Raw genomic sequence first — 10995 nt, 5'->3', positions numbered from 1 at the left:
GTAAGAGAGTCGGTGCACCAAAACGTACCTTTTTGAGTTTCATAGAAGCGGTGCTGCCCATACAGACTGTTGTTATGGTGATCCAGGGGACTCATGGGAAGAAAAGGGGAGGCAAGACTTCCTGAATAGCCGGGGTACCCTGTCAAAGGGAGGGGAGACCATTGACATTCAGCAGCTCTCCAAACATACAATTTATTTCTACAACCTATCATGAAATTGCCACTTTGTAAAACAGAAAAATACATGGCTAAATTCACTTTTGCACTAACATGCCACATGACTTGACATTATTTACAGTGGACAAAGTGGTGACAAAAACCACAGCAGACAGCCACTGCCAAATTGCAGCATTTAACCGGATGGAATTTGCTTTCCTCCTAAACACATTTCTTCCCCCCCAAACCCAAGACAAATACTGTGAACTCTCACAGTGCGCGCACGCACACACACAACCCTCCCAGGAGGTCGCTGGGAGGTAAATGGTCGTTCCACTCTGCTCCCCGTCTTCAAGGACTTTGAACTGTATTGTGAAATTGCGGAGGTCTCGGCGGTGGTGCTGACAGGGAATGGAAGGCTGTAAGAATTGGGTTCGGATCACTGTGGCTGTGTGCATGTGAAGATGAAACTGCAAAAATCACAGCAACACACACCATACAAGCGGCACCCTCTACACACAGGGGGACCAAAAGGCTCGAATCGTGTTTGTGTGCGTGCTCTGTTCTTCGGCAGCTGGTTTCATGCCCCACAGAGTGTCCTTGCTGTCCCGTTAATTGGCAGCCGTTAAAGGTTTAATGGTGGTGGCCAAAGTAAACAGCACTCCATAAAAACTACGCATTCCACAGTCACACTGCAAACCCACCAACACCCCCTTTTCTGCTCCGACGTGTGTGTGTGTGCGTGTGTGTGTATGTGTGTGTGTGCTTGGTTGGGTGGCCGGCGGGGGTACGCAACACTGTGTGCGTGTGTATGTGCGCGTGATTACTCTGAATGGTTAACAACCAGTGAATCTAAATGGCAACAATTAGCCAAAAGGTTTTATCAGCCATCTAAAGCCAATCCCCCGAGTAATGACAAGTGATAAAATTCAGGAGGGGAGGGACGATGAGAGGAACAAAGACTAAAATAAAAAATAAAAAAATGAGATGGGGGACCAAAAAGACGAAGGGTTAGAGATTGAATAAATGAAAGCGAGTAAAAGAGAGACCAAAAGAAGAGGGCCTGTCAATATGAAAAGCCCGTAATGCGATGTTGCTGCCATGAGGCGTACAGGGAGGCAAATGTGTGTGCGTTGTTTGGGATGAGGCGGAATGGAAGATGAAGGGAGGAGTGAAAGGGAAGTGGAGAGCTTTGAGATGGAAGAGATGAGAGGACGGCGGCAAAGAAAGTAAGAAGAGGAGCCATGAAACAAGGACAGGTGTGTGAGCGTGTATGTGTGTGAGCACGCGTGCGTGCGTGTGTCGGCCAGGTCTCTCCTCTTTGTGCTGGCTCCACACTCCACTCTCTGGACACTGGCCAACTGGCAGCGTGCCCAGCGGAGCTCCCTGGCTTGAATTCTTAAAAACAATCATTTGTAGTGTGCCGGCGTGCTCGTGAATGCGAGTGTGCACGCACACACGTGTTCAGACCATCAAAAGCTGAGCCACTGCAGACACAAAATCTGTCTGATAGGCAACACACACACCCACACCCACGCACACACATCCGTGCTCTCCATTGACTGCGGCTGCTCTCTGCTCCGTTGCCATCCCGCCGCCTCTTCTTTCTATGAAGCTGATTTATAAGACAGCCACTCCAGGAGACATTAGTGCTCATTTCCAGGGCTTAAATGTTGCTATTTATTGCCAGATGAGCTACAAATGAGCCGGTTGTCTCGTTTCAGAACTAGAACGCTGAATCACATTTCTGTGGTCCAACTGTTTTGTACAAATTTGTCAAAAAAATTTGAACCTTGCCTTTTGAAAACTGCCAAAGACGAGAAGCACACGTGCATATTGAGATGTGACTTTGTCTCCTCCCTCTTATAGAGTCAGCCACGCTGTTTCTTGTCATTATCCATTCCCTTGAAAATGTATTAATTAGTCAGGGTTTACTGTCGGAATTAAATTGCCTTTGTCACTGCAGGACTATATAATGTTTCCACTTTTATGGGCTGCACGTCTCCTTTTTTTTGCCAAGTGCCAAGTTACCCTTAAAAATGTCTCCACATCTGATTTTCATGTGAGCTAAACGGTTGACGTAAAATGATTTGGTAACAGGTTTTTATTACTCACACAGACATAAAAACATCCTTTCTTAATGAAAAATGTCAAATGTTTCACATTTTATAACAGTTAAATAGGTCAAGATGTGACTGACTCGGCTCACAAGTTTTTAAGATATGAGCCGTCAGTCGGACGATTTTTTTTGCTTTGACTTGCGAGCGCAAACTATACGAGCGTTGTCCCGTGGCAGTCAACTTAACTCACTTCAGCAGTTTGGCCGATAAAGAACAATTCTTCAAAAAAATGAGGTGTCAAGCTGTTTAATGACACTCCCAGTTGAAGTTTACTGTCAAACTAAACATAAAACAAAGGGAATTACACGTTGTGTATTTAAAACAGCCAAACAACTTCGCCCGAGGAATGCCTCCGCTAGCTTAATGCTAACACAAAGGAAAACGTCATTGACGGGCTCACAAAGAGCATCAATAGGCGCGATGTTATAAACCTTTAAGCAACGGATATTTGAACACAAATGGTGGAACAACACATGCAGACAGACAATACCACAATACTCAGGCCTATATTCTTGATCCTCTGCAAAAAAATATAATTTTGCAGCATACTAAATCCCTGAGAATAGTAGTGACTCTTACTCGTTTTCTGTGTCTATTATACTGAAATCCGGTGGCCAACGTGGGCACACCAGGAGCAGCACAATACATTGAATTGAACCATTAAGTTAAGACGCACAAACTGTTCAATTCTTTACATTGTATTTAATCATGTTACTACTCTGTTTTAAAAAAATCCGATATTACAGGGTGCTATTTTCCTTATTAAAAAACATTTTGAAAAAATTGTCAAGTTTTCCATTCATTTCAATGGGGATATGTGATCTCATGGCACCACTGTAGCAGCGACATTGTTTACGTTACTGAGTAGAGAGTGCAACTCAATATCTATACGGCACCAGAATTATGCAGCTCATATAGAGCACCAACAGTCATCCAATTGATTTCATGCATCAATACTATATTGATTATTAAGAAAACCGACTCGACGGCTGACTAGGTTCTATTTCAATCCACACCAACAAGAGTTGTCATGTTGAGAGTTCTTTTTCCTTTTTAATTTTCACCTTCACACATTTTGGGAAGAACAGGTAAAACCGCACCTGAGGTGAGGCATAATACAGCCTCTTGTGCACAATACACAATGCTAAAATACACACACATATGCCCCTGAAAAGTACAGATAACTGCTACGTCAAACTCGTTGTTTGGCCACAAACGGTTAACTGTCAAAAGAGGACACTGTGTGGTGTAGATCTTTCTGATCAGGAAGGGGGCCGTTGGAGGTCCGTTAGCCCACAGGGGGGCCCTGAAGGTGGGGCCTCTGGACAGGGGTGGAGAGAAGATGGTGGAAATAGGGTTACGGTTTCAGTGTTTGAGGTTTTTACTATGCTGTGAGGCGATGGGTCTACACACACATACACTCTCTGGATCCTTCATCACACACTCTCAATGAGATTTTACATACATGAGCTGTCTGTTATGTTTTATAGAAATATATTTGGTCACCTTATTTCGCTCAGAGTGGCCAAATATTACACAGTAGCCAGCATGACGCAGTACATCACACATCAATCAGTACTCCACTATGGAAAACCGTTTGAACATTTATTCGATACCCTTGATATACAGCCTCAGACTGGAAACCTCAGGGCACCAGGCATTTGCGCCTAGTGGCAAGTCCGCCCCTGGTTACTAGCGAGGTAAAAACTGTGCCCTAGTTGATATCTATGTGCTACTAGTACTACTAATGAAGTGCTAGATGTTAACTAGTAGCATTTTATGTCACTGGTACTACTAGTAGCTTACAGTTGTCAACGAGTGCACAGTTTTGCCTTCCTATTAACATTTGGTTAACATAACCAAAATAAATGAAGTTCTTAAAGAATAAATGCAAATGTATTGAGCTCAAAAGTTCAAAACAACTGAACTTTCGTTAGGGAGTGAGTTCTTTTGGCGTACCATTAGAGGGAACCCGTGCACCACTAGTGGTACTTGTACCACACTTTGAGAATGACTGTACTTGTACATGGACCTACAGACGTGTATCGAGGATATGAAATAAATACTCAAAGGGCTATCCATACACCACTGCTACACTACAACCACAAGAAACGGGCTGTTAAATTATTGCCGCTCTGACAATGTTCATAAATACTGAGCGTATTTGTCTTTTATTTATGACAAATCTCTCAAATTGGATAGTTTGTGCAGGTGGCGCAGCTGGCGAGGACACACCTGTATTTGAGAATGAAAATTAAGCCTACCATAAAGTATATCATTATGTTTTAGGGTCAAGTCTCGGTTTGCGGTTAAATGTCGTTCTCAGGAAATGAATGTAAGTCAATGTAATTTCCTCTGTAGCGATGGAAATTGTATATGTGTGTGTGTAACGAGGGTGTACGACCTCATAAAACCCTCAAAGTGGGTCAGGAGGCGAAGGATGATGAGTGAAAGGAAGTCAATGGAAAAAAAAAGAAGAAGGGTGTGTGTATACTGAAAAGAGTGATATTTACTTATGACATTGACTTTTTAGTGATCGTGTTCAAGGAGAAATTAGAATCCAATTTTAAGGGGTCGGGGTACTGAAACTCTGCCAAAACCGGTGCAAAACACAAAGCCACATGCTTCTAGTGCCAGATGAGTTCTGCAAGTGTGTATGCGTATTTTCAGTAGTGTCATCTGAGGCATCACAGCTTCATGTGTTTGGCCTCACTGTCGGTTAAACCACTTAATGGCTTCATCGCCATCTAATCCCAAAACCAAAACCTTGGATTAACCAAAAACCAAATGCTATGCGCATGTGGTTGTCTGTGTGTGTGGTTGTGTGTGTGTGTGTGTGTGTGTGTGTGTGTGTCACCTTCATGTGAATGAGGGAACCAAATAGGGGAGGCGTTCGAATGAGGTCCGCTCCTGTAAGAGGGAGAGGATGGGGAGGAAACGGGTCCCGAGGGGTGAGGCGGGTGGGAGGCCGGCGACCCCAAACTGCTGGACAGGAAGGAACCCATAAAGGAAGCACCTGAGAGACAGGGGAGAAAAAAGGTTAGAGGTTACATGTCTGAACGCTGCTGATTAAGTTTGGCTCTGGAGAAGAATGAAAGCGTGTTTAATTAAGAGAACAGATGTGCAGACAAATGTCCTCTACTGTAAAGCCTAAAAGCAAATGACAGAACGCTTTGTTGTAAACTTTATGGTTCATCCGGAAAAATAAAGAAGCAGTTAAACACAATTTTCACTTATTCTATCGTGCAGCAAGCACTATAGTGGAAGACATTTATTCTTTGTGAAAAGTAAAATCAAGCGCACCATATTGGGTTGCTGGTACAATAGTATTATATCAATAAAAGTAGCACTAATAAAAATGAAATTTTATGACCTGCCCTCTGTTCAAGATAGACTTGTACTGCAGATGTCCCAAATATTAATTTATTTTCTTAAACATACTCACCAGATTGTTTTCCTTATTAACTCATAGTGAATATTAATGTGACAACGCTTAATTAATTAAGGTAAGTATCACTTTAAATATCATTTTGCAGTTACACAGGTTTGAAATTAAGATAATGTCTCTTTCATTGCCATGACAATTCTGGATCACCTACTTCTGGCTTCTGTCATATTGGTGGACAAGCCGGGACAACTTTCATGTCGGGTTAAGGAGATGTCGCAGAGACTGATCAAAATATTGTTTGCAAGTTTTTCGACGTCGCTTGGTCGATTGTTTTGCTTTGTGTTGTGAGCCAAAATTTGCGAGACAAGGATGGAGGAGTGGAATCACTTAGAATCGCAGCATAATGATATTTTCAACACATTTCTCCACCGCTACTGGTTAAACATGCTGAGCACTTGACAAGTCTTTCCGACAGAAATCACACAGGGACTCCGTGGTACCGTTCCACTACGTACACATGACTAGAGCGAGCGTAGCAGTCGAAGCGGCGAGTGAACTGGCTCTGTTTGGTTTGGCTCGTTTGAATGTATCCGCACTTATCAGCGCGCTCTCATTTGGTGGAACAACCTGAACAGTTGTCGGGGGAAGGAAGAAACAAATCCACAGGGAGTCAGGTAATTAGTCGCTGGATGGGGAGACGGAGCAAGTGTGGTGGGCTGGGTCGTTACCCATAAACACTGCCTCGCCGAGACAATTACGACAACAGTTCGCATCAGAGCGGCGCGCGCACATATACGCGTGCTCACACGCCTGCGTGTGCAATACCTTCACCTCCAACCCAGCCTGACAACCACACACTGCGCCCAGGCACTTCTTTTTTTTGTCTTTAGAAATAGAAATATATAGACAAAAATAGTGGGAAACCTGGTCATTACAGAAACAGGATAAAAAAAATATGACTTGGCTCTTTCTTTCAGGGAATGTTTAGGGGTCTTGCCCAACATCTACACTATACAGTTTTCCCTCGCTCCATCGCTCACACCCCCAGGATCACTTTTTTATTTTATTTTTTTCCCCCCCAAGTGGTCAAGGATAGGCACAGCTGCAGGTGCACTTTGTCTTATTGAACAAACGGTAACAAAATAAACATGTAATAAGCACCGACATACCTGAGCTGTTATGGCCACAACTGACGCCCAGGCTCTCAAAAACGCAACCAGTTCACTGTTAGCCAGTAAAGTCACAGATACTGTATTATAGTGAAGAATGTAAGGATGGTGACTCCTAGTGGAAAACATTAATACCTGCACCTCACACACGCGTTTGTTGTTTAATAATGCAAAATTCATTTCTACCTGTTGACTCGATTAATCCACGGGATAATCGTTAGAATAATCCAGTCTGAAAATATTCGACAGCTGCAGCCCAATTATTACAGTACTATAATGCCCTCACATGCTCACACAAGAGCTGCTGTCGGTCACTGCTTACGCCCAGGCACTCACATGCAGACTTGCTGATGTCACATGAAACTCCTTAAGGCACCGCCTCTTGAAGAACATATCTAACACACAGACACTACAACATATACAGCCTTTTTCAAATACATTTTATGCTGTAAATGTTTTTTTTTCAATGTTTACAATGTGTTCAAAGCAGATGGGAGGAGTAAAACTATATATAAAAATATGGTTGCTCTATATTCAAGATTTTCACCTATTGCGGGTGGATGTGGAACAGATACCAGCGATAAACTGGTTTCACTGTTTCACCGCTTTATGTGATGTCATCTTAAGCCCAACAACCCCATCCAACCACACTCACACGCACACACGAATCTTTTGGGTTTTTACCAACCAACATCAGTCCATGTTTTTGGGTTCTTGTAATTAGTAGAAGTATGTATCAGGATTTATGTTTTCTTTTCTTCTTTTTTTTTTTTTAATGATTCTGACTCACTTTGTTTTATTTATGCTTTCCTGTTCTTTCAAAGCACTTTGTAAAGTCATTTTTTTTAAAGGTGCTACTTTTATTATTATTATTATCAAATGGATTCATTGATTCAGTAATAAAGAAGTGTTCTAAGGTTTTTGTCCACAGAGTGTACTTCCAATATAAGTCTAAGAAAAAAAACAACAAAGAATTTGGGCAAACCTTCTTTTCTTGATCTATTTTTTTTCTAGCGTCTGTTCTATTTTTTCTGCCCATGTTGAAATATTTTGGAAGATTTTTTTTTGTTTGTGTTGCTTTTTTTTCCCTTCAAGCTGCAAACCACACTTGTACAACTGTAGATCAGTGGCCTTTCAGCCAGTCATAATAAAACACAGCTCATATACAGTACGTCTCGGTCTGGTTTCACAAGGCCCCCTGGCAGTGTGGGCACACGCATGCACGTCAAAGAGAAAATGATAGACTCACTGGTCTGTCTGTACCTCATTTTTTACGACATACAACAGGAAAAAAACTAAGTTATAAGCTTCACACTCCATTTTTTTAAGTTATAGCCATCTGAAAATGCCTTCAACACATAAAAGTTCATGTTGATTAAATAAGTCAATAAAAAGCTTTATGTCAAACACTTAGTGATATTGATTAGGGCTCTTCGAGTTGTGATGCTTAGCATTCAACTGTGCCCCTTTCTTCCCACAGCTGTTCTTCAGTCAGAGCTCCACCCTTCCCCCATGTCTCCATCTTTTTTCCATTTACTTATCTCCATCCCTGTTTTGCCCCCATTCCCTCTTTCCTGTCACCTCCCTCCCTGCCCACTCAGTCTGTTTTATGTTGGTGAGTTGAGGAGAAAATCATATTTGCCCGCTTCCTCTGGCCCACTGATATGGAAAATCATCTGAGAAGCCACCGCTAACGTAAACCTTATTGCTGTCCGTTTTCCCCCTCCTCCCCTTCTTCTCTTCCTGCCCTCTGTTTCCGCCTTTGTTTTATCCTGATCCCAACATTCCCTTTCCATCTGTCACTGTTACATCCTCCCGTTGTTTCCCCCCGTAGCTCTGAGCCCAAATGCCAAATGATGAATGCGAAAACGCCGTGCGTGAACTGACGAGGTACAGTATGGCAGTAGAGGGCTGCGTGAGTCGCAAAGACCAGCTAAACAAACGCACCCGAGCCCCATTCACCCAGGCTTTGTTCCTCACATCAACCGCAGACGTGCATGCACACCAAAAAAATAAAATAAAAGCAACTGTGACCCAAGTGAAGTTGAGATTATGTGGTGCATGTTACTATTTATGTTATTTGCTTTAAACAGAATGCACTTTCTGAGAAAGATGCTATATTAAGTCCCCATAGTGGTGATTAAAGTGGAAAATGCACTTGTATGCGTGCCACTCTCCCAGATGGCATCATGTGACAGAAAAGCGTATCAATACAGTCGCACTGAATCCTCCGATCAGATGCTGACAATCCAAGACAGCAAAAATGAGGACCTTTGCGTCACTTTAATTCCTTCATCTGTACTGACAGTTTGATTTGTTGATTTATGCTTGACAGTAAATGACTGAAGCTTGTACAGGCTGGGGGGGGCGGGGGGGGAGTAATGGACCTGCAGGTTTGACTGCTTAGCATATTTTTGGTGTCGTCATAGATAATAAAACTTTAACGAGTCCCCACAATCTTTTCAGCAACTTTACAATGAACTTTGCTCCCCAAAATCTGTACATTTAGTAAAGGTTAAGCATTTAAAGCATCTGACACAGCCTTTAACATTTACTTTGTTTTAACAGTCAACTAATGACAAAATCTATTTGCAGGAATAATAATAACCATTTTAGGTTGGGTTTTTTTAATTTAACTAACATAATGGAGGGCACTACAGTTGAACTCAAAAACACATCATTATAGGAATATGTCAATGCCAAACTTGATTATTTGATTGTAACCCAAAAGGTTGCTCGGAAACTTTTTTAGAATAACAGGCTCATTGTATTTAAGTGCCCTCAAAGTTTCACAGGTGCAAGGCAGCCTTTTTTATAAGTGCCAATTTTAATTAACCACGGTTCAATGAGGGCAGGTTGTCAGTTTAGAAACAGTAAAATGATAAATGCTTTAAATGGAAAATCCAGGGAAGGTGTGAAATGATGAAAAGCAGCCAAGGTTAGCATCTTATTTTTGGATGATAACAAATCTTCTCTCCCACTTATTTTAAACCACTCATATAAAATATGTACAGAATGCTGCTTGCAGCGACATGAAACAAAAGATTGAGGTGCATGGGGAAAAAAATAATAACCTCGTAGTCTGTTTTTTTTGTGCGCGTGTCACATGTCTGAGCAAAGATCGAAGGTGAAACCTAACAGCGAGATGAAAGATAGCAGGCCCAATCGTCCCAAGGTTTCTGTATTCTATAGAGGGGAAGGGGGGAGGAGAACCATAGAAGAGGAGGAGAGAAGGAAGATAAAATAGGAATATGACTGATATTACAAGGCAAAATGTTCTCACAGGAAAATGTTTTAAAACATGTACAAAACGTTAAGCTACAGTATATGTTTGCACTGGGCTAAGGTTGGGCGATCGGGCTTAAAATTCTTATCACTGTGTATATATGTATTGCGAAATTAACTTAAGTTGAGAAATAATAAAGTATTTCTGAATGGGTTCCTTAGTTAAACTAAATTGATTAAACCAAATTAAAGAAAATCAAAATCAAAAAATAAAAACAAAGATATAACGTTATTTTGGAACATTTAGTGTACGGATCTCAAAACTCAAAACTAAAATTCGGCACTGTATGGTGCAAACCAATACCAATAACATTGCTGACAGTATAAATATTCAACATACTAGATATACTTTTGACCGCTTAGGCTTCTCCTGGCTGACGTAGGCGGTAATGTACTCATTCATTCACAGTTTTCGGGCATGTGTGCTTGCTGTGTATTTTATCTCCAGACATTAATTTACCTGCTAATCTGCTGTTTAAAGGTGACTCTCCACTGTAACGCGGTTCCATCCGGACTTCTGTTAAAAGTGTACCGTACCACCTAACCCCGCTACGCTTCATTTCACGTTAGCTTAGCAGTTAGCGTGGCTTCTCAGTCTTCACCTATTCTCTGTTCTTGCTCAGTGTGTCACATGGTTAGCTACACCTCATCCTTCTTTCGCAATAACGATACTTGTTGGCCGTGCAGCTTTTTGCGGCCACGGAGACGAAGATTAATCACTCTGAGGAGCGTCTCTGCACTGTGTAGGGAAAGTGATTAGCTGCGCGAGCCAGCCAGCCTCAGCTCATAGCTGGTTCGGAGCAAGTTAGCTTAGTGCCTAGCGTTCCCCCCGGTAGTTCCCGAACAGCGAGGAAAGCAGTGAGGATGGGTGACTGCTC

The 10995-nt window shown here is 42.1% G+C and overlaps 1 protein-coding gene across 4 annotated transcripts in view; it reads right to left on the bottom strand.

Annotated features, from left to right (window-relative positions):
* Positions 1-10995, bottom strand: part of bahcc1b (BAH domain and coiled-coil containing 1b) — an 80844-nt gene that overhangs the window by 41150 nt on the left and 28699 nt on the right. For all 4 annotated transcript variants that reach the window (XM_061705841.1, XM_061705840.1, XM_061705842.1 and 1 more), the window contains exons 3-4: positions 5133-5291; positions 29-139 (exon numbers count right to left, since the gene is read on the bottom strand). In XM_061705841.1, the coding sequence (XP_061561825.1) occupies positions 29-139; positions 5133-5291 (270 nt within the window). The remainder of the gene's footprint in view (positions 1-28; positions 140-5132; positions 5292-10995) is intronic.

The sequence above is a fragment of the Phycodurus eques genome, chromosome 19 (genome assembly GCF_024500275.1).
Source record: "Phycodurus eques isolate BA_2022a chromosome 19, UOR_Pequ_1.1, whole genome shotgun sequence".
NCBI classification, from domain to species: domain Eukaryota; kingdom Metazoa; phylum Chordata; class Actinopteri; order Syngnathiformes; family Syngnathidae; genus Phycodurus; species Phycodurus eques.
This window is presented reverse-complemented; position numbering and strand designations above follow the sequence as displayed.